The sequence below is a fragment of the Cydia amplana genome, chromosome 1 (genome assembly GCF_948474715.1).
Source record: "Cydia amplana chromosome 1, ilCydAmpl1.1, whole genome shotgun sequence".
In the NCBI taxonomy this organism is placed as follows: Eukaryota; Metazoa; Arthropoda; class Insecta; order Lepidoptera; family Tortricidae; genus Cydia; species Cydia amplana.
The window spans coordinates 21,919,301-21,944,459 of record NC_086069.1 but is presented as its reverse complement, the minus strand read 5'-3'; the positions used below and the strand labels follow the sequence as shown (position 1 = coordinate 21,944,459).

At 37.9% G+C, this 25,159-nt stretch overlaps 1 protein-coding gene across 1 annotated transcript in view; it reads left to right on the top strand.

The window, feature by feature from the left end:
- The window catches only part of LOC134649138 (1-phosphatidylinositol 4,5-bisphosphate phosphodiesterase classes I and II-like), a 76,939-nt gene that overhangs the window by 10,941 nt on the left and 40,839 nt on the right, over positions 1-25,159 (top strand). The window contains exon 3 of the mRNA XM_063503884.1: positions 16,711-16,848. Coding sequence (XP_063359954.1) covers positions 16,711-16,848 — 138 coding nt within the window. The remainder of the gene's footprint in view (positions 1-16,710; positions 16,849-25,159) is intronic.

Sequence of the window (25,159 nt, the reverse complement as noted above, 5' to 3'; positions counted from 1 at the left end):
ACATTATTAGAACACAAGAAAAGTAATTTTAGCGTTTTTAGAAATTCATCCCCTATAAGGGTCCATAACGGGTTGAAAGTTTGTATAGGGTTCAAATTTTATTTAAAGGTAGGAACTTGAAACTTCGTAAAAAGGTATTTTATTATAAAACAAGAAAATCTATTCAGCGTTTTTAAAAATTCATCCCCCGAGGAGGTGAAAAAGGGGTTGAAAGTTTGTATGGAGATCAAATATTTTTGAGAGTGCGGGACTTAAATCTTTGTATAAAGCCATATTATTAGAGCACAAGAAAAGTAATTTCAGCGTTTTTAAAAATTCATCCCTTAAAAGGGTTAAAAAGGGGTTGATAGTTTGTATAGGTTTTAATTTTATTTAAAGCTAGGAACTTGAAGCTTCGTAAAAAGGTATTTTATTAAGAGAAAAGAAAACTAATTTCAGAGTCTTTGATAATTCATCCCCCAAGGTGGTGAAAAGGGGTTGAAAATTTGTATGGAACCCAAATATTTATTTGAGTGCGGGACTTGAATCGTTGTATAAAGGCATAATATTAAAATACAAGAAAAGTAATTTTAGCGTTTTTAAAAATTCATCCCCTTAAGGTTTAAACGGGTTGAGAGTTGGTAGAGGGTTCAAATTTTATTTAAAGCCAGGAACTTAAAACTTCGTAAATAGGTAGTTAGGTAGTAGGTTTTATTAAATAGTGGACTTGAAAATCTTCTGGGGGTTGAGAGAGATTATATCAAGAACAATTTTATTCAGTTAGGGGCTTGAAACTTCGTATTAGCCAGGTTGTGAAAGACAAATCTCATGCGTTGTATAATAATTAACAAATGATTAACCGTCCCTACTGCTATCTTTTGCTGCATAATGTTCTAAGCGAATGTAGAATTTATAACCACCAATATACAAATCCACGCGTACGAAGTCGCGGGCAACAGCTAGTACTACATACTTACAACAGATTGCCTAGTACAGGCCGGCAATTTGTTTTCAACTTTGTTACACGAAAATAATGTGCGATGACGTCTATAGTTCGTTTTTTTAGCATTAGAAAAAAGGTAAACAATCTTGATGTGTCTTTTAATTGAAAAACATGTTTTAAAAATAAGTCACGGCAAATATGTAACAATTATGAATCTAATACGGTCATTTATATTCTTCTGCTTTCATAAGTATAAGTTACTGATTTTTAAAAAGCGTTTTTCAATTAAAAGACATGTCAAGATCGCTTACCTTCTTTCTAATGCAAAAAAAAACGAACTATAGTTTTAGCTTTAGAGGTGACCACGGAACAAATAAACTCGTAAATGTGACGAAAGTTTTATACCTAGATTGCGTGTAGGGTCGCCCATTAGCAAACCCATAAACTAGGCTGAAGATAGGTGACTCAACGGCAGCGGAGTCACTTCATGTAATAGGGGTGCTTTTAAATTAAACTCATTTTTCATCGTGACATATGATAGTTACCTACACCTAGGCGTTTATAGGGTACTATTTGAGGAGTGTCTTTTCAAAAGGGTTTATTTTTTTCTTAGCGGTACTTCTAGAGAGAACCTTGCTCAAGAAAACTTAAGGTCCAATTTAGAAATAGATTCCCAGAAAAAATAAACCCTTTTGAAAAGACACTCCTCATTTCAAATAGGCCCTAATAGTTATTTTTGAGCTTTTCCTGAATTTACACTAGACTTTATTAAAGGTAATGTAATCAATATTAGTGTTAGTAATATAGGGATGATGACACATGTTGAACTTTATAACAAAATCTAGTAAAATAGATAGCAAACAAGCAATTTATCACAATAATGTGGATATTAAAATAAAATATTGATAAATTACAAAAATACAGGACCTGCAAGTTTCAAAATTTAAGTTTTTTTTAAACTTCCAAAAACGATAAAAGTAAGGGTACCATTCGATTCCTTATTACATTTCATCCAAAAAAATATTGTAGGTATAGCAACTATATACATAAACGCAATATTTCACCGACAAAAACGCAATTTTCTTGTTTTGTCCATACTACAAGATGGGCTCCCAGAGACCTTGACGTCACGTTCCCTTGTCGTTTTGTATAGGGCTTTTCGCGAGTGAAGTGCGACTGTCGGCCTTTGACTACAATTTCTGACTTTTGTGTTACTTTAATGCAATGGGTCCCATATAGACATTTGGTCCTAAAAACAAACCCGATCGATTGATACCATAAATGAAAATTAGTCATGTAGCCTATTATAGGTATTGGTTTAAATGTTTTACATCAAGATGTTTATTGTAACTATTCTAATAGGTGTCGAAGTATCTGTAAAGGGCTGATTAATACACGCCACTCCTTTATGTTTACGAGCTTGTGCGGTGATAAAATAATACGTTTTTGGCAAAAAATTCATTTTTGGTACAAGCTTTTATCGCTGACTGTACTTTTCTTTCCACAGGCAACTAATCTAATCGAGACAATTCTAAAAACCTCAAACACAATTAGGTTGCCTTGTATTATCACAGAGTTCCTATGGCCACCTCCTGTCTCCATCATCAGATCAGCTCGATGGTACCATAACATTGCATTGTCACTAGACTTACATATGTATGCAAATTTTCAGCTTCATTGGAAGTCGGGCAGTGGGTCAAATTTAACTTGCAAGATTTGACCCGTACAAACATAACTACATACCATAGATTAAATTTCATTTATTTGCAATAAACATGGTACAGTGGTTCTTATGCTATTGTTATTAGGTAACACATGATTAACTACATAGTAGCATGCAAATTTACACCTTAAACTCTAGGACATCCAACACAAATAGACAGTTATATACAACATAATTCAAATGTCAATGCTAAAGCTAAGAAATTTAATTAATTAAAGTAACCGTCAATTTAAAATTTCATTAATATTATACAAGGTTTTTTCATGTAGCCATAGGTACATAAGGTACATTGCAAGTTAAATAAAAGCTTGTAATATAATAAGGGTTAATTTTTCCTTTTGATGTAATAATGAGCCAAAAATTTCACTGACTTCTATCAGACGCGGACTGTAGTATACCTATACGTATAGAGAGAGCGATAGACAGACCATCGGCTTAATAAAACCGCGAGGAAGGAGAGACGCAATCACTCCTGACTGGTGATTGGTTCCGTATTGCCCCGAATACTTCAGTAATTCAGTTCAGACGCACACATTTTTATGCGGGTCTCCCACAATTTTTAAATGCATAGACCAAAATTGAAGTCAACAGCGAATATTTAAATAAATTAAGTAGTAAACAATATTCAACTTTCCAAAGCAATTTAAAAGCCAGTATATAAAATTTCCAAATGAATATTGAATTGTTTACCTGTGGCGGGGTCCCTATTTAAAGAGTACCCTCTATTTCTCTAGGATCCCACCATCCGATCCTGACCTGATTACACTGACTTCCTTTTAAGAAAATATATGTTTTCATCCAGTCATCTAGATTAGAATAAGGAAAAAAAAATGAAAATACCTAATTAGAGTAAAAGAAAAGTTTGAATAATTGCTTAGTAATTGCTAGTAAGTACCTATATCGTCAGTATATGAATAACGTACATACAAACGTACTCGACTGTTTCCTCCGTGGTTTTTGAAGCTTAACTCGTCCTTCAATTTGCCACTTCTTAACCGTTCAACAATTAATGTACTATTATTTGATGTACTGTCCATAAACATATTTTGCCTATATCGTCTAGTCTGAAATCGTTAGCACCTAATTAGTCAGATAAGCCGATAGCCACAAATGTGGGCGTTTTAATACTCGAGACCTCGGCTTAATTTATTGAATTATTAACATTCAAATTATTCTACAATTGCAAAAGCTTAGTTTTTAATAGGCATGTTTCTTATTACAATTATACGTGGACTAGCAACCCACCCCAGCTTCGCACGGGTTACAAAAACCTTAACAAATTATACACCTAAACCTTCCTCAGGATTCATTCTATTGATAGGTGAAAACCGCATAAAAATCTGTTCAGTAGTTTTTGAGTTTATCGCGAACATACATACACACAAACAGACAGACTTTGTTTTATAAAGTGTAGTTATGAATAAGCAAAGAACCACAAAGCGAACTGTGCCGAACAAGATATCCAATGGAGAGGAGACAGTAAAGTTATCTTGTTATAAAATTTTGAGAAAGTTTTGTTCGCGCTAGACGCATCACCACGGGCGATTCATTAGGTCATAGGTTTTCAAACTGAAAGGCTCGTTCCCCTTAATGGACGCCTCCCTTGCTGTCCAAGAGGGGGCGCCGATCTTAGCGCCCTTTGCAAGCAACCTTTGAAACTCCTAAGAATTGAGGGGGGCAGTTATTCCCTCCTGATACATAAAGGGCATGCGGACAAATGTTTTGGAACCCGTGCAGTAGTGTTTGCTACTATTGTGCATACAAAGAAAGTAAGAGCCCAGCTAAAATTAACGTCCGCTCCGTTCATTATCGATTAGGGTACGGATGGATGTGGGAAAACGTATGCATGGTTTTCACGGTAATGTGGGCTCCATCGATGCAGGCTGTTTAATTTGTGTTAAATTTTCTATTGATTTGGCTTTCAGGGATGGTGACTTCAGTAGTCCAGTAATTATTTTCGTAGTAATTACTTTTACAATTATTATACCGCCTACGTGTTTATTTGGCATATAGTCATATACCTATCTCATTTAAAATAGGTAATTATTTATAGGTTTTAGACTTTATGGCCGACGGCCGCCGTCACTATGATGACACTTTATTTCTACATCTAGGTATAGTTCTTAACTAGTTGTGATGAAAACTTTAAAACTCTTTAATGTTGTAAGTTATGTATTAGGATTCAAGCGGGGTTTATAGGCTATAACTGAAGTGGTAAAGCAAGGCTACTTAGGAAGGCAAAATTCAGACGTTAGAAAATATTTGTCAATAATGGCATTTGATTTGGTATTTCATTATTTACGTGAAATCGGTTCCGAAAGTAGTAACAATAATGTATGTTACATTCACATCAAGTCAAGATTTAAATACATCAGAATTCGACCTAATATAGACTAAATTTATTTGAAATCTTTTTCGTATTTTTCCGTAATTCGTGTCGCGTATGTTCCAAGTAAATGCAACAAATCAATCTATTCCGGTTTACAGCCAATCCGACTGTTTTATGTTATTACATCACGTATCACATACACGAGCGTGATCGTCAGGGAACGTGATTTGTGGAGCGACCTTAAATTAAAATACCTAGGTTCTAGCTAAACTGTTCATCCTCGAGGAACCCGAGCGATTCATCTCCGTTTATAATCACCGCTTCAAACCCACGTACCGTATATGTATTATGACAACAGCGGTTTACTTCACGGCTAATAATTAATGGCTTATTTTTAACCGGGCAACTAAAATATTAAACAGGAACTTTCATTGGGTATATAATAATATAATTTGGCTGTGCATTAATATTTTAGCGCCAAAAAATATATTTTAGCCTCAAATATAAGCATCATTATTATTAAAAAAACTGGCAGCAAAATCGAGCCACCCAAAAGAATTAAAGGGAACTTAAAGTTGGTTGGTTGGTTGGTTGGTGGTGGTGGTTGGTTGGTGTCTAAAATAATAAATTGGCAACTAATATTGTAAAGCGATCATAAAATTTAGTTGTCATCTAGTTGTTCACACCTAAGTAATCAACTAATCATAACTAAGCATATCGTTTCAGCTAGGTAGTATTTTAACACGAAAGCAGTTAAATTTAATGAATATTGGTCACTTTTTACACAAAACACCTCAAATTAATTTACCAATACGCAATGGTCAGTATACTTATAGTCGAAATTTCTAATCATGCAACGCCTAATGGCCATTATACCATTAGATCTTTATGTTTTTAATTACTAATTTCAATAGTTACCACTGTGTTCTGCTAGAGTCAACAGATAGGTGCGACGACGAGCGAAGCGAGGAGGAGCGTGTTAGGTTAGGAGGACCGTGTAATGACCAAACAAAATATTTTAAAAGAACTTCATTTTTTAATTAATAGGTAGCCGTTTTATTTTTAAAATGTGCTTCATAAATGGTCTCCAATATATTAATTCAGTTGCCAAATAAATACTTGGTACCTGCCTAAAAATAATCAAAAGCTGCAACGGCATTAAAATACAACTCATATTGACATATTTTAAGGCTATTTTAAGGCTTTTTGTTGCCAAACTATTAATTTTAGTAGCCATTTCTATTTTTTAAACTACCCAAATTCGATTAATTAGTTGACCGGTTAAATACGTGCCATAATTAATTGCTGACTTTTATTATTAAGGACACGTGTTACGTTAAAATATGATAACTTTCCCGTGATCCGCAGGTGCGTTTTTAATTCAAATTTCTTAATCCGTTTCCCTGGATTTCGGGCTGTTTATTTAGGTAACATAACGGCCCGATTAGAGGGTTTCATACGTTACTTTGTAATATGCACTCTTACAATCTAAGATACGTTATAAGAAATATATAGGACCCTCATCCGTTATTTATTTGCAATAAGAAATAAATGATAGATAATATTCACATTGACACATATTAACATTGCAAATAGGTTGCCTAGTTAAATTGCGTTCGGACAGTAATTTTTTTTGTTATTTAATCATATATTATATCAAATGAAAGCTTATTTTATCTATAATCTAACTGTAATAGGTTGCCTTATTAAAAAGTTGGTTCAGTCCATGGTTGCCTAGATTAACCGATTTTAAAAATGTACATCTTAAATCTATGCAACCTATTTGTAATGTGTCGATGTGAATATTATCTAGGTATCATTCATTTCTTATCACATAATAAGAGATGAGGGTACCTATATATTTCTTATAACGTATCTCCTACTATTACATGAACCTAAACTTGTGATTTAATTACAGTGGTTATAATTAATTCTTAAGTACGCGCAATTCTGAAATTAGCTCCTTGAAATATTAAATAACAGTAGCGAGACCGCAATTACTTAATGAATCCATGTTCAAGCAGCACTCGCGTAATGGACTGCTAAGCTGTAAAACCGTTTAGCTACTTGCCTACGAATTAATGCAATGCAAAAATATATAGTTTAAAGACTTTTTTAATGTTTTTTTTTAAGCGGGAAACTAAACATCGCTTCATTACACAGAAGTTTCAAAAGCACATGATAATAACATTGCGGTGCCAGTCCCCAAATATTGTTTGCTATATATTTTTATCATATATCCTCAAATTGTGAGTTATAGTCACCTACCGTATAGCTAAGTGGTTAAGCAACTTTTGTCGGCTTCCTCGTTCTTCTTGCGCGAACTGTAGATCGCGCGGCGGATTTATACAGGTAATATAAAACAGAAGACCTAGATCTATGTGATTGTTATCAGATGGGCACTCGCCTGATAACCAATATAGAAAAAGACAAAAAATAACGCTAATAGAGACTTGTGATTATATGTTTCCGCCGCTCCCACGCCGTCATCCCCCGCAATGCCACACTCTTGAGACCGAGTAGAGCGTGCAATCTCCTTTTGCACATTAGGGGTTGTTCTGGCTGGTCGTCAATTTCGTTTCTATATATTAAAGGCTTCGTTTCCGGGCGGGACGTGAGCGGGGCGTGAGCGTTTTATATGTAAAAGCGGCGCTCCCCGCTTACGCCCCGTCTGGAAAGCGCGCCTGTGTGACGAAGCCTTAACACCTTTTATAGGCCCATTTGAGCAAACATGGGAAAGGACTTGTTTTGACATTAAGAATCTAAATTGTGTAGGTACATTGACTTAGTTGGTGTAGCGGAGTTTCACCTTTAGGGGGATGTAATGATGACCTCGCTACATGGATCTCTAAATATATTAAGCACAGTATAAAATAGCTACTGCAATGACCATGAATCAACACTCGATGGGCGCACAATTCCATCTCCTCTCAATCTCATATCTCTTGTTATGAATGTAACCTCAACTCTCTCAGGGAAAATTAGAAGGGCCCCAAGTCCCGTGGCTTATATCGGTGGATGCACGGCACAACTGAATCTCCACAACACAGGAGAACTCATCGTGCATCCCGCAACTCATATACTCATGATATACTCTCATAATCTCGTATATCTCTCAACTCATAATATGCGATGAGTCCCGAGGCGGGAACCATTTGGTCCCCGACGAGCCTCCACAACAACCCCTACAGCTCATCCATCAGCCTCCATAATGAAACCTCCAGTGACTCAAACCGATAAACTCTAGCCACCTCACTTGTTACATTCAAACTCGAGCTACACATAAAGAATATCAGACAATTCTTCAACTCAGCTCTATCTCAAGGTCGTCGCTAATTCAAGGTCACTGCAATATCCATATATATCAAAATATAGATTTGTTTAGCTTACCAAGAATCTCCTGTACGTGATGCACGCGCCACGGCGTCACACCACCTCTTACGTACCAGAAATTCAGACGACCTCTCTCAACTTGTCTCAACTCGGTTCCCGCCATCTTCTCCGCTGTCACCCATGACACTAGCCGACCTCGATCGCCAGTGTTACCAGTGAAAGTACGCTAAGAGTGACAGATAGGATACATACCACAATAACAGACTTCGCGATCTCCGCGACACTCGCGAACGGCAAAAGGGTTACATCAGTAGCGTCATTAGCTGACGCGTCCATTCGGCTATTCGTTCTCTAGCCCAAATGGCCGCATTCCTCCTTACTCTTGTCGCTTCCTCTGGCCGTTCTTCCATAACACTTGGCTCTCTCACTTCTGCCTCATGTGTATCAGCAACGGGAGCTTGCTCAGTTTGCGTAGGACTACTTTCGGAATCTAACACAGAAACTTCTTTCTCGGTTGCCGACTCGGTAGGGATTGTTACCTCATTAATTTCTATCTCGGGCTCGGGTAACACTATCGTTTCTGATGCTTTTATGGGTTCTATAATTTCAACCATCTCACGGTGTTCAGTTGGTGTCTCTGCCTTCTCGTTGTCTTGTGATGGTAATCGTGCATAATCCGTTGGGCCGTACGTATCAGACTCTAAAGGATACAGATGGGCTATGGATCTCGTAAACTCTGCATTCCCAACTACCACTTTGGCTGCTCGGCACTCACCATCACGGCTTCGGATTAAACTTGAGATTTTACCAACCTTCCAATTGATTCTATTTTTGGAATCATTCTTAATCTGTACAATGTCACCGACTTCTGGAGACTTCTTTGATATCACTCGCGGTTGTTTATGAGAGTGGCTGAATCTGTCCCGCAGACTCGGTAGGTATTGATTGGTGAACATCTCTCTGTATTCGTTAAGAATCCTCTGACCTCTCTTCCAGCCTTCAACCAAGTCAACTTTGGTATTGGTACCTTGTGAGGTCCCCTCGCCAAGTTCCGGGTTTATTTCTAGACACTGACCTAGAGACAGAAAATCAGCTGGTCGCAGGACTCCCTCTGGATCGGAACCCACTGCAGTCAAAGGTCTCGTGTTCAATACAGCCTCAATCTCCTTCACTACTGTATGCATTTGACCGTCTGTTAATAAATGCTTGTCAAGTGTTCGCTTTAAGCAGTGCTTTACCAGTGCAACTAATCTTTCGTAAAAGCCGCCTTGCCAGGGTGCAAGCTGCGTGATGAATTTCCACTTGATATGTTTCTCCTGGCAGTATGAATGGATTAGTACCTCACTTGTCAGCTTGAACTGTAGTGCATTGTCCGATATCAATATTCTAGGTGGTCCTCTAGCCGCCACGAAACGCCGTATCGCTAGCAAGCACTCCTCAGCCGTCAAAGCCTTGACCAACTCCAAATGTACAGCACGAACTGCTAAACATGTCATAAGACAAATCCATCGTTTTTCTCTACCAGTATTTGTTTCCACTAATACCGGACCCAGATAGTCCAATCCAGTAAAGGTAAATGGAGAACTATAGTTAACTCTTTCACTGGGTAGTGCAGGTGGTGGTGGCAGTTTATAAGGACCTCCAGAATACTTCTCACACTGCGAACATCTCTTCAGAGCTTTCTGTACTTGGGCACGCCCATGGGGGATCCAATACTTTTCGCGTAATATACTTAGCGTGTGTGGAACCCCAACATGGTAGTTGTCTCTATGCGTCTTCAGAATTATCTGGGTTGTGAAGGGCGATTTCTTCGGAATCAGAATGGGATATCTCTTATCATACGACAAATTAGCATTCGCGAACCTTCCTTTACATCTTAAGATCCCATCTTCGTCTACAAAGAGACCTAAGTTTCGTGACAAACTGGTTACCTTTCCTGAAACTTCTTCTGAAAAGAATTTTCCTTGTAACTTCTTTATCTCAGTCACTGTCTCTTCACACTTCTCTTCGTCTAATGGGTGTTGCATAGAATCCAAACTTTCATGAAGTGCAGTGGCTGCAGGATTATCCTCCATTTCAGAAAAGTTAAGATCACTATCTCGGTCTTCATAGCCTTTAATTGTCATCTCTGGACCATCCACCGTGTCCAGAGCCCTCCCGGCCAAGCACATTTCTTCCTTCTTCTGCTCCTTAGGCCAATCACGTTGGTCTTGTAGAAGGAAATCTGGACCATGGAACCATAGATCCTGTTTCTGATGCCACAATTCCGGTCTGGTAGCTATGTCTGCAGGGTTCTCTTTTGAGTTGACATAGCGCAGCTCTGAACCTAAGATGTCCTTAATTTGCTTGATCTCATTGACTCGTCTCGATACAAATGGTGGAAGTAATCTACTAGATTTGATCCAAGCTATGACAACTTGACTATCCGTCCATAAATATATCTTGCATATATTTAGGTCTATGTGGCTTTTAACATACCTCAGAAGTCTACTTCCTATCAGATACCCTAGCAACTCAAGTCTAGGAATTTTGAGATCACTTTTGTCTTCTGCTGGGGTTACTCTGGATTTTGACATGAGAAACGAAGTTGATACTTGCTTTCCAGTTATGACGCGCAGATAAACAACTGCTGCATATGCATTCATAGATGCGTCAGTGAAGCAATGTAGCTCATACTTCGTACATTCCGACTTTGAACCACTTGCGACATGTCTTGGCAGTTCTACGTTCTTAACAGCTTTTAAATTCTCAATTATGTTCCTCCATGATGTTGACAAGTCTTCAGGCAGAATCTCGTCCCATTTTAACTTCCTAGTACAGATCTCCTGGAACAAGAGTTTTCCTGGTAGCATGAGTGGTGACACAAACCCGCATGGATCGTACAGACGTGCTAGCACTCTCAAGACTCCTTTCTTTGTAATACCTCTGTCTATGATCTCGCTCTCAAAGGTTTCGTTATTCAGTTTGAGCTTTAAGGTGTCATTTTCCAAATTCCATATCAAACCGAGGATCTTCATTTCACTTTCCTGTTTAGCTCTCTTTTGCTCGGGAATCTTGTCTACAAAATCTTTGTCGTTAGACATCCAATCTCGTATGTTCATTCCTAATTCTTTGAATGAGTTTGTAGTTTGAGCATACAAATTGAGAGCCTCTTCTCTTGATTGAACTGATGTCACTAAATTGTCCACATAACATTTATCTGCTATCACTGGAAGAAGACTTTTGTTAGTCCTTGAAAGGTGATATCGAATTGTTGCCGCTAAGAGGAAAGGACTTGATATCACTCCAAAAGGCACTCTGCAGAACCTGTACTGCATGATATTGTCTTCGGTTAGTTCCCTTTCCAGATCTTTGACCCAGAGAAACCTGGTCACATCCCTGTCCTCTTCTTGTAGACCAACCTGAAGAAAAGCCTTTTCAACATCGGCGGTGATAGCAATTTTCCCAATTCTAAATTTCAGTACCAATCCTGTAAGGTCTTCCAGCATGTTCGGACCTCTGTATAAGCACTCATTCAAGCTCTTCTCGTTTTTCAGCTTAGCTGAAGCATCGTAGACCAGCCGGCCTCTTTTTCCCTTCTGTTGAACCATATGAAAAGGTAGGTAGTGAACTGGATGGTCAGCAGGAATGGTAGGATCCACAACTTCTATTATGTTCGCTTCAAGCTGTTCCTTTAAGATTTCCTCATACTCTGTCATGACTTCTTTATTTGACCTCCGTAATACACCCTTTAACCTTCCAAAGGCAAGTCCAAAATTAGTAGGCAATTTAGGTGGATACTCTATCCACGGCCACTTGACCTGGTACCGTCCTTCACTGTATTTGACAGTATTGTTAAAGTGCTGCACGGCTTCTTCCTCACATGTAGTTTTTGGAGAATCGCATATCCCGATGCTCTCAAGTGACCATAAAAATTTGACATCTATGGTACGCAGAGGAAGATCTGGTTCTGTAAAAAAGTCTTGATTGATTTCATGACACTGGCAATATGTAGCAACTGATAGAATGTCCCTTTCTCTGTTGTTAGTAGCACTTCCTGCGAGGAACCAACCAAAATCAGAATCTACCAGATAAGTATTATTTCCCAAATCAACACTCTTTCTGATAAATGAGAAGTATAAATCATTTCCAATCAACAAATCGATGCCTTCACCAGTAGAAGCATCGTCCGCCCAGATGTCTATCATTGGTGACTCTACCTTAGCTATGGGTAGCTCTGCGGTGATGTATGGAACTATATTCACTCTAATCAGTCTTTCAACATTACGTTTACTCACTACAGTTATTGTTGCATATGGGCATAACATTTCTCTGGGCTTTTCTGATCCAAAAGTATAAATCATCAAACAATCTTCTCCATCAGATTTAATTCGTAATAATTTTGCTATTTTGTTTGTAATGTAAGTTCGTTGACTTCCAGAATCAAGTAAAAGTCTAATGCTCAGACTTCTCCCCTCCGCTGTCCTTACTTGGGTTACTGCCGTCTGTAAGAAATTGGATGGTTTATTTAACTGTACATTAACTGAAGTAATGTTTGAAAGTACCATATCACTAGCCTCACCCCTTTGCACCTTCTGTCGACACAGTGCTCTATTATGCATCCTAGAGCAATGTACACATTTTCTCCTTCTTGTGCACTTGGAGGCACGGTGTCCTATTTGGAAGCACGCATAACACCTATCTTTCAACTTCCCAATCCTCTCTTTATATGTGTTAAATTTGGTACAGTCCTCACTATAATGTTCTTCATTGCAAAATATGCACATTCTCTTAGGGCGTTTCTTGCTAGGTTGAGTTGAAATTGCTTCCCTCTTTTGTTGCCATTTCCTTTTCTTTACAGCTCCAATCTGCAGTGTTGCTGTTGAAGCAGGTGTACTCATCTCCGTTGTGTCACTGGACTTTACTGGAATCACAGAACTCTCCATGTTTGTAACAACCGAACTCTCCATGGCTGTTATTACAGCATCCAAAGCCTTCCGGATTGCAGCAAAAGAATCATCGGTTGACATAAGCCACACTTGGTATACTACTCTTGATGGAAATTTATTAAGTATAATAACTCTAAGGTGACTAGCATCAACTTTCTCCCCAAGAGCCTCTAATACCCTAAGGTGCTTCTCTATATTGTTCAGAGTACGCCTACAATCTTCAGGTGAATCCTTAGCTACAGCTAGATTTTGCAAAGCATCATTGTGAGCATCGATGACCTTCGTAGGTTTACCAAAGCGGCTATTGAGAATGTCTACCGCAATCGGATAATTCATGTTAGTAGTTTCCAGACCCTCGACTGCTTGAAGGGCTGGTCCCTCTAATGACGCTAGCAAGTATGATAGCTTCTCAACGTTGGCAATGTCCTTATTATCAACATTAGCTGCGAATTTATCCCAAAAAGTGTTCCATTTTAGAATGTCACCGTTATATTTCCCTAACTCTAACTTAGGTAGACGCGTTCTATGATTGTTTTCCCCTTCATGGCAGTATAGTTTTATTGCGATTTCTAATTCGGTCAGCGTGTCCTCCGCCTTTACTTGCATATCTCGACATTCATTGCAGAAATCTTCTTTTATATCCGTTGCGCCAGACAAATATCTATCTAAATCTGTTGTGAGCGATAACAATCTATTTTTAACGTTTATTCTCACAGCAATTATCCTGTCCCTTGCTACGCCAGTTTCAATGCTGTTAAGGGCCTCTGCGGCTCCCTTTAACGCTTCTGCTAGCCTATCTAGGCGCAATTGTAATGTGGAAAGCAGAAAGTCCATTTTGTACGCAATGCGAGCTACCGATACACTTTATATGCTTCTATATCTTATGAGTATCTTGCATTTTGTTTGATGCTAATCTGCAATGAAAAGCGTTCACTTGAAGTCGAGTTTAAGTACTATAAAAGTTTGTTAATCTTACATGAAATTGCAAGTGCTTTATTACTTCATAATGAAGTCGCCTTAAATCTATTACTTACAAAAGTTTATTTAGCAGTCCACTTCGACACTTTGGCACTCCTTAATTAAGTAATTGCACACTTTTATTAGTTTTTCACTTCTAAAACAAACTTTTCTCACAACACACGAAAGAAAAACGGGTAAGTTCGCAAAAGTAAAAACCATAGACTTAAGTAGACTAAACTTCATTCTTAAACCTCCTCTACACGACCAGACCGATAGATCTATCATACCGAACCGTTCCGTACCAAACATAATAAATAATCCGTGACGTAAATAATGTCCGTAGGGAAAATAAAACAACAAGGAAATGTTTCAATATATCTTTTTTTGTTATAAACTAACGAGGAAACGCAAAATGTCAAATTTAGTAAATAAATTTGACCATGATTACCATGAATATGACCGAACGTAAAAAGTGGCGTGTTTCTGAACGTGTTCAGAAACTAATTAATGCTGATCTATGGAAAAGAAAAAAAAACAAGGAATCGTCTATCGGCCGGTTCACCGTGTAATAAAATTCTACAATCAATTCGTACTGAGCTCGAGACATGCACATTCTCTTCATGGCTGGGCAATATCACTGTCCATGTGTACGCACCACAATAGGTCATAACTATCCCATGTGTACGCACCAGCATGGGCATACCCAAACCAAAAAAAAAGTCAAGTTGAATAAAAAAATATTTCAACATTTAAGTACGACAACTCTTTTCTCATTCCAAACACGTGAACCGCAACCGACATATTTTTAAGCATTCTCCACCAAAACATGTAGCGGAGTTTCACCTTTAGGGGGATGTAATGATGACCTCGCTACATGGATCTCTAAATATATTAAGCACAGTATAAAATAGCTACTGCAATGACCATGAATCAACACTCGATGGGCGCACAATTCCATCTCCTCTCAATCTCATATCTCTTGTTATGAATGTAACCTCAACTCTCTCAGGGAAAATTAGAAGGGCCCCAAGTCCCGTGGCTTATATCGGTGGATGCACGGCACAACTGAATCTCCACAACACAGGAGAACTCATCGTGCATCCCGCAACTCATATACTCATGATATACTCTCATAATCTCGTATATCTCTCAACTCATAATATGCGATGAGTCCCGAGGCGGGAACCATTTGGTCCCCGACGAGCCTCCACAACAACCCCTACAGCTCATCCATCAGCCTCCATAATGAAACCTCCAGTGACTCAAACCGATAAACTCTAGCCACCTCACTTGTTACATTCAAACTCGAGCTACACATAAAGAATATCAGACAATTCTTCAACTCAGCTCTATCTCAAGGTCGTCGCTAATTCAAGGTCACTGCAATATCCATATATATCAAAATATAGATTTGTTTAGCTTACCAAGAATCTCCTGTACGTGATGCACGCGCCACGGCGTCACACCACCTCTTACGTACCAGAAATTCAGACGACCTCTCTCAACTTGTCTCAACTCGGTTCCCGCCATCTTCTCCGCTGTCACCCATGACACTAGCCGACCTCGATCGCCAGTGTTACCAGTGAAAGTACGCTAAGAGTGACAGATAGGATACATACCACAATAACAGACTTCGCGATCTCCGCGACAGTTGGAATCAATTTTCTCAATATCGTATGGTAACGATTGAAGGTCAAAACGCGTTAACCACCCGAAAGCTATCAACATTCTAACATTGTTTCTAATTTAGTATTTTAGACGTAAAGCATATGCGACATGCGTATCAATATTATTTTGCCTGGCACCCTTTTTAATCTTTAAAGCTCAAAGGGCTCAGTTTGGGTAAAATAATTAGACTAGAACCGAAGCGGTAGCCGTCAAAGCCAGGATGCCTCAGGCGGCCTGTTGCGGGTTTAGTATTCAGTACCACGGTGGGGCCGGGGCCTATGCGAGACAATTTACCGCTAACCATATTACAATCATGCATCAAACATGCTCCGGTAGTAATTATGTATGCGTATTTGTTTGTTACGAATATTTTTATTTATACCTATGCATTGTGTATGCTACGGTTATGAACGAAAATGCTCTCATTGACCTACGAAAACAATTGCCTTAGTGAAATCTAAATATTTTGCGAGAATAATGCAGAATTGTCGTGCAGCGACAAGCTTGGTTACATGCTGATTTGTAATTCGACCTATTCCTTGAAATTTGAAAGGGGTTGTTCAAGAAGAGCTGATTTGCAATGATTTATGCCCACTCACCCCGGGGTCTCAATTGTCTCAGTGGCTTTCAAGTTATTTCCGTTTTAAATGATTGTTTCATGTTAAACATGTCGATTTTAGGTACTTATTCAGGATGATTGTATTTATCTTAATTAAGCTATCCAACGCGAAAGATTTTGTATAGCGGGATACACTGCTACGACCTACGGCGTAGTATTACAGATTACAGTGAATGATATAAGATTTTTATTTAGCTACCTTGAGTAAACTCTTTTTGTTTGTCCTAGGATCAGAAGATCCGGAACGTGGTGTTGTTCGGCTCGCAGGGCTCGTTGGAAGAGAAGACTGTGACCGTGTGCTATGGGGCAGATTTCGTCAACGTCACTTTCATTAACTTCTGCTGCACGAGGAAGGAAATTGCTCAGGTCAGTTTATTTACACATTCATACATTACAGTTTATTCATACATTTTATTACGGTCTTATATTTTCCCACTGCCGGGTGAAGGCCTCCCTCCTATTCCACCCCGTACTCCTATCCGTTGAAGTGTCCCACAAGTCTGTCAAAGGCGTTAATCTCCTACGAGGTCTACCGTGACGCCTTACAATTGTGTGACGCAACTGGTACCTGGCTCACAGGTCATCCGACTTACGGCATACGTGTCTCTCCAACCAGGCCAATTAACAGTAAATAAAATAGCTTTTTCTCAAAAATGGACGGCAAAGTCGACGTTGCCGGTTAAAAAATAGGTTGCGAAGTTTGTAGTTTATGGTCAGTCAAAAAATTAAAAAGTTAAAAACATTGCAGTCTCGATTTTGGGACTGCAATGTATACAAATTCCATTATTTGTAGAGTTCCAAACTTTTTAAAAGTTTAAATGGCCATATCAAATGAAGGAATAGGTTCATTAAACAGCCAAACAGATGATCAGTACCAGGGATGTTGCGAACATCCGCATCCGCATCCGCAACCGCGGAACTTCCGCATTATTTTCAACATCCGCATCTGCATCCGCATCCGCATCAAATCGATGCGGATCTTGTGCGGATGCGGATGTCAAACAAGTCGGTAGAGGAACGTCTTAGTGGCGGCGTAAGTGCTAGGTAATTTCGTCATTACCTATAACGAAATCGTCTAGATCCAGAAAAGTCGGCCAAGTTACTGTTTATTAAATATAACCACTGACAATCCAACCTCTAGACTGAGCTTAGGCCAATTCTTTCATGAAACCGATGCTGCCAAAAATACGGGGGTGCGGGGGAACGAGGTGAGCGAATCCCGTGCCGTGATTGGTCCGTTCAAAGACACGGACCAATCACGCCACGGGATTGACTCGAAGATGGAGTAACGCTACCCTATATGTGGCAGAGGGGGTAGCGCGACTATGCTATGTCTAGAGGTTGGACTGTCTGTGAATACAACGCACCTATATTCTTGCTCAAATACTAATCGTATCTTTTTTTTTTTTAATAAAAAATACTAAAAATGTAATATTTGACGTTTTCTAAGTACCTAATCTTGACATCCGCATCCGCATCCGCGGATGTCAAAAAATCTGCATCCGCAACGTCCCTGATCAGTACTTATTATTATAATGTTGGTACCGCGACTATTTAGGTGTTTCAAATAGGTTGGCGTATTTGCAGCAGAAAAATACACTTTATAAATAAAATTACATTATTTAAACAGGCTTCTACACTTACCTTCCAAGTATCTTCTCAACCTACTCGGGAACTGCAATTCGGGAATTATATTAAATATTTGTAATATGAAGGAAGGCGGGGAAATTAGGTCTCCTCCAAGCTAGCCTCCAAGCCCATGCGCGAGGTGCTCGGCCGCAGGTGCACGCCTTCCCGCTTCCACGGCCCCCGACTCTGTAATCTCTGAAAATGCTCACAACTTTCCTTAAAAGCGCGGAAATTAAAAAGTAACTGCATTATTTTTAAAGTAGATGAGTGCTTTAGTCCTCTTTAGACAAAGGCTACTTCCCTCTGCAGTTTACCGCGTTCCATGTTTATTCCGGCCCCTAGGGGCAGCGGAAACGGAAATTCAGTACTAATATTTCTGAATCAATATTCATATAGCCAGTAGGTAGCGCTCAAAATCCACCTATGTGGCTACGCTACGGTCTTTAGTCTAACTATACATATTGTAGAATACGAGTAACACCTACCTCCGACTACTGGTCGACACGGGAAATCACTTCCTTTCGAAATTCTGGAACACATATTATGGCTACCCGGCGAAACATTTGGCATACCTACACCTAACTGATTTTTGCGAATTTATTTATGGATGTTGGGTCCTTGGGGTTTGCCCAGACGTAACTGTAAAAATAAATTAGTCCTACAAATTAACGTTTTTATGACGTTATAAAAACTTCACAATGGCAATTGTGTGTCAGTCAATCTACGTACCGGACGTGTAGTAGTGATAAAATAAAATAATGTTATTCATGTCCATTAATTACCAGAATTAATCTTATCACAGATTAATACACTGGCGCTCGCATCCCAATTGTCGCTATGGATTTCTTTACCTAAACCTATTATATATTACCCTTAGTATGTATAGTGTATGTGTGTGTGTTTTATTTTTATTTTTTATTTATTTTTAATTTAAATTTTTAATTTTAATTATAATTTATATTCATATACAATGTAAATTGTGACTGAATAAAAAATGAAATGAAATGAAATGAAATGTAGGAGGAGATGGGGCAGCTTGATACGGTTTTAATAACGTTTATATAAAATTGAAGGCATTTATATTATTTTTAAACCTCTATTTATGAATGAATCACAGATATTCTATAGCTATTTATCTCATACATTAATAATTTATTAATTATTTATCTCATACATTAATTATTAATTAATTTATCTGAAATTAATTATTTATGAACAGTGAATTTATTAATAACCATTAAACAAATCAGTGAATGTAGTGAATTGCATTGCTCAAGTTCATCGATAGAACTTTTATTTCTCTTATTTTTATCCGTGCTGACCATTTTATAAAAAAAACGTTACTTACTCGCGTATTATGGACATCAACATTTTTATTTTAATGTTATTTATTCCTTAAATTAACACTTACAGGCTACACGTGATAACCAAGAGTGCATAGTGAAATCAAGAAAAACATGTTACATAAATAATTACTTATTGGTAGAACTCGTTGGTAGAACCTTCATATCAATGTGCCCCCAGACAACTATATAAATAATAAATATTAATAAAAAGTATGGAAAAACTGAAAGTAGCTGAAACAATACGAATACATTATTCAGTAATTAAAGGCCAAGTATCGTTGTAGGCATACCTATACAGTGTGTAAATCCAATATGGGCGAATATTTAAACGGTGGTTAGCATAGGACCTAAAAAGTATATTGAGATAGATTTTACTTAGAAATGCATTGAAAATTTTAACCATACAAAATAATTCGGCCCGCAATGTAATACACCACACAAGTTACGGGATACGAGCTTTTTAAAGTAACTGTCAACGCTTGTTGGCAGTTACTATAAAAAGCTCGTATCTCGTAATGTCATGTCATCTTCTGTTTCTTAATGTTTGCAGTACATTGCTGCTCGGTACATGTGGAAAAAATTAATCACGGGGTCATAATTAAGTGTAACTTAAAAAAACATTTTAATTAATGATAAGACGGGTAAATTATATATCTGGTTTAATTTATTGCCCGTATTAGACTTACACACTGTATATGTACCTACCGTATACTGAGGATTTTTATTTCTTTTTCTATACGGGATTTATTCTCTTGCTAAAATGTTAGCTGTCTAATTTACCTTAATTTTAGTTGAGTCGAGACCCCCAAAAACTTATATTTTCCAGTGAATCGTAAGCTAGCGACCGAGCGAAGGCGGGCCTCCGGTAGCCCATTGGTTCTTCTTCTTTATGTGATGTGAATTAGTGTGCAGGTGCACTTGTGCAGTCAACTCTCGTTAGTTTCTGAAATATACTGTATGTATGTGCCCCTTTATCAATGTGTACATTCCCCCTACGAACTGTAGGTACTGCATATTTCAATGTACCTATACGGTCCCCGGTAATTCAAGAAACGTCAGCTATGTGCACTAGCTGGTATCGTCTCGCGTTCCAGGTTGTCTGGCAAACCGACGGAACGTAGTCGCTGCCCGTGACACATTTCACCGCGAATATCGGTGCACGAATGTACTGTACAAGAATGTTTATCTAAAATTGCATTGAATGCGATTAGGCGCAGAAATCTCATCTGCGGTGCCCGAAACGCTGATTATAATGCTCAGATGTCGCGCGATATAAATAAAGGCACCTATTTTTAGAAATCTTCCTGAATTCGTTTTCAGGCTTAGTAAGATTTATCGACCACCTACGATCAACGTACACACAAGAGCAGAGAAAAGCTATGCAGTGACTCGGTTTTATTGCTCTTGAGTGTAATAATAATGTGTATTGTTAAAGTATGAGTGAGATTAACATTCGGTTGTCATTTTTGACTCATGGTTCGAAAAGGCTAAACTTGAACGTTGCCTATAGAACCGAGGAATTACGATAGGTATAAATTTAGATGGTTAGTGAGGTAGATTGTAATTTGTATTGTGTTGGTTTATTGAAGTAATGCATTGTTATACTATGTTATACTTATGGAGATAGGTACCTGTTAAAATAGTACATATCAGTGGCGAAACGTCCATAAAAATCAATTTTCCGTTGATTTGCATACTTGAAGCACGTTTTTCTAAAGCTTTTGGAAAAAGGGCAAGGTCGCTGCGACCAATTCCTTCGGGAAATTCCGTACAGGTACACAAATGCAATATTTGCTTAGGGTGAAAGGTAATTAATTATCCTTGCCAAAAAAAGTAGGTATTCCATCTTGCATATGTGTATTGTGTATGGGAACTTTCCACATATGGAATTGGCCGCACTGACCTTAAGCCAAATTGGTTCCGGTTTGACTTACGGATGTACGAGTACACGGGTATGCCACCTTTATGCTGTATTCATATTCATATTAGCTTCCGAACTCCGTAAGTCAGTATTTCCTCTAAAAGTGTAAAAGAGCCCTTATACTCCGTTAAGCTGGGATTCATTCATTGTGCTCATTCATTGATCGCGCAAAGCCCCATTTTTCTGCATGGCGGTTCAACATGCGCTATGCACGCGTCCCACATGATACGTGTGCATATTGTATTGTCATTTAGGTCATTACCTACCGACGCGAGCGTGTCTCAGGGTGCGGGTAATCGTGGTTAGACTTGTTCCTGAAGTAACTAATTATTGAAAGTACTGGGTGCGGTGCTGATAGAATACTACGTTGTTAGTATTGTACACAATACTACACAATATGAAATTTACGACATTAGTCAGTAGTTTAATAAATGGAAAATTACAACACACGGTTGTTAAGTAATGACAATAGGCAGCAATAATATTTTCTAACAACCTACTAATGGCCATGATAACAGCGTTATTTTAATCGTACCATATATCTTTTTCACGGTCATAGGACATCTTAAAGACTGTACTTAAAGCTATGATTTAGTGGTAATACTAATACTACAGCTGTTCTGTCAGTCACCAAGCAGATCCTGTTCTAATGTTTCAAATGCGTTGTTATTCGTGTAAATGGTTTAGCATTGAGCGTTGTTCAGTCAGTTCGTATATTCCCTGACGAAGGATCGGACTGACGGACGAGCTTGATCGCCGGATACCTACTTGTCTTGATTCTTGCCCGCTTTCTTGTGATTTGATCAGCTAGCGCACGTTCTAACAAAAGGTCGACAGTTTATTTACGCTAGCTCTGCTAAGTACTGGACCGCATTTGACACGCAAGACAGTTACTTGGCATGTGTTTGCCATTTAATATATTTTTAGGCGTTATGATATGGATTCTTCAGTATAATGACCTATTAACTGTTAAAGGACAACTTCTAATAGGTACTTCCTTTATAAAAGTTTCTAGGGCGTCCATTTTTATAGTTTATACTCGGCGCCACAAATTTCTGAAGACACTGAAAATACATATTGTAAGGTCGTAAAAAGAAAGGGGATGTAGTAGTACATAATGTTTTATTATATGTCACGTTGTAAATTGTAGATCTCCGTTTTAAATTTCCAGAGCATAAAGAGGATTTCTTATCAGTTAGAGTGGTTTAGGGCGTCCTATGTACATATTTAATTTTGCGTCGAAATATATATGGCATTAGCTATTCCGATTATCTTTTTCAAGTTAATTATTACAGAGGAGTAACCCCTGTACCTAAATGTATTACGTACTTAAAAAAACACGTCTCAATCAAAATAAAACTGACGGAATACTAGTTTGAGTTTACTTTAATAGTAGTTTATGTGACTGCTTCATAATGAAAGGCATTAAAATAGGAGCATGGGCTTATATTGCCTAATCATGTACAGTTACATAAAAAGTTCTATCTAGATACCTACAATCCTACATATTACAAGCTCTTTTTATCGTCTCAAATAGCTCAAAACGATGGGAACACTCGAAATAAGCTTACAAATATATAGCGCGTTAAAATTAATTTCTAAAATCATAACCGTTTTGGCTTTGCTGGAAAAATAGAGCAGGTGGCAGAATTTTAATCCCTACTAAGTACCTACGTAATATTATGGGAATGTAACTTTGCCTGTCTGTTATCTCTCCACCCTTAATAAAATGAAATTTGTTATGGACTTAAGGAGATAGTTATAGCCTAATCACACTGGCGATTTGCGGGAGAGTTGAAAGCGAGGTGATCGAACAGCGAGTTCGCAGTGTGAATTCTGTGTGGTAAGGCTCTTATATGTAGTACCAGAAAAGGATATTTCAATTCAATTTTATTTATTTGCTTGAACATACACAGTTGTCATGGTTACATGTCATAGGGGTGTTATAGGTACTTATTGTAGCTATTGTGTACATGAATGTATGGTCTACCACAATATGGCATGCAAAATCTTAGATTAACTTAAATTAAAATAATAATCTAATTACAATTAAAATGACAAGTTATCAAAATATTCCTTCAGATTATAATATGGTCTTATTAGTAGAAATGATTTTAATTTTTTGGAAAAGTCAATAATATTATCACATTGTCTAATGTCCTCATTCAAAAAATTATAAATTTTCATTCCCATGTATTCCAGACTTCTTTTGAAAAGTATATAATTTTTAGATTCTGGTAATTGTATGTCAAATTTATGTCTTAATCTAGGATGTCTATTTTTGTTTTTACATGCAAATCGGGTCTTATTTTTATAAACAAAAATACAGACTAAGTATATGTAAAGTGATGTCACTGTCAATATGTTATGCTTCACAAACAGAGGACGGCAATGTTCAAGTCGCTTTGCCTTATCAACATACCTCACAGCCTTTTTTTGTAAAAGTAAAACACATTTCACATGGACACTGTTACCCCAGACCTCAAGGCCATATCTCATTAGGCTTTCAAAATATGCAAAATAGACTGTTTTAAGCGCAGACGAGCTAAATATTTTAGAGAGGCTTTTCAGTGTGTAACAGGCGGAGGCTAATTTTTTTCTTAGAAGTTCTATATGACTATGACTATGATATATGATAGTTTATAATAATCATCATTCTACGCAGATACACCGCGGGTCCTAATATAAAATAATGTGACCTTTTACAGAAAGACTTGTTTGTTAGCTAGTGAGACATTTTATTACTTAATTATTTTGATGCCTTATTCGGAATTAGCTAAATAACCGAGGTAAAGCATCAGCAAAACTAAGCGATCTTAGAAAAATACTAAATCATACTCGTAGTAGCGTAGACGCTAATCGCCTTAAGATGGTCTTACACTGATATTAATTAAAATTATTATAACTAGGTTTAATATTATAATTATTTATTATAAGATTTTAATTTTAAGTATTTTAACGTATGGTTTTTCTACCTGTTGATACTTTATTAATTCGCGAACAGATGTTTGTTGCCGACTATAAGAGCCTTATTGCCGACTGTAATTTTACTTAAACAATCTATCAATAACTAAGGTAAACGTACTGGTGCCCGACGCGGTCCCAGTACATGTCATCTTGAAACTTAAGTCACTGTCAATAGAGGTGACAGCAGGGTGTCATCTATTGGGCATCAGCATGTCGAGCACTAGTACGTTTACCTTACCACTACTAACGGCCCGATTCGAACTTTAAGATACGTCAAATATACGGCTATTAGATACGATATAGATTAGATATGTCAGTAATATTTGACGTATCTTAAAGTTGGAATCGGGCCGTAAGATTGTTAATTCGATCGAGCTCTATCTAACTCACAGTGGGGGTAACCAAAAACCTCACCAAATATCACCAAGGGGGAGGGGGGGTCAAAAAGTAGCCGAAAACACCTCGCGTGATTTGTGCACAACCTACTGCCATTGCAAGTTAAATAAGTTACGTAGACAGGTACGTATAACAAATAGTACAGATATTTTTAATGGGGATTAAGTATTTTGTTAGGTATTTTCGGTGGGTGCATTTGATCCAAAATGTGAAAAAGCCGCCAAAATTGCTCGCGAGCCATAATGCGAAGCTGTAAATCTGCGTGAGAGATCTCGTTAATAATAGAACGACAGGACAATGCTCCGCGTTACGATGTACTTGACACGCTGCGATCTTTACGGCACGAATAACGATATTCAATCCCGTTCGCATCGATTTTATTGAAATGAAGGCTCAACAGGAAACTACAGTCTATATC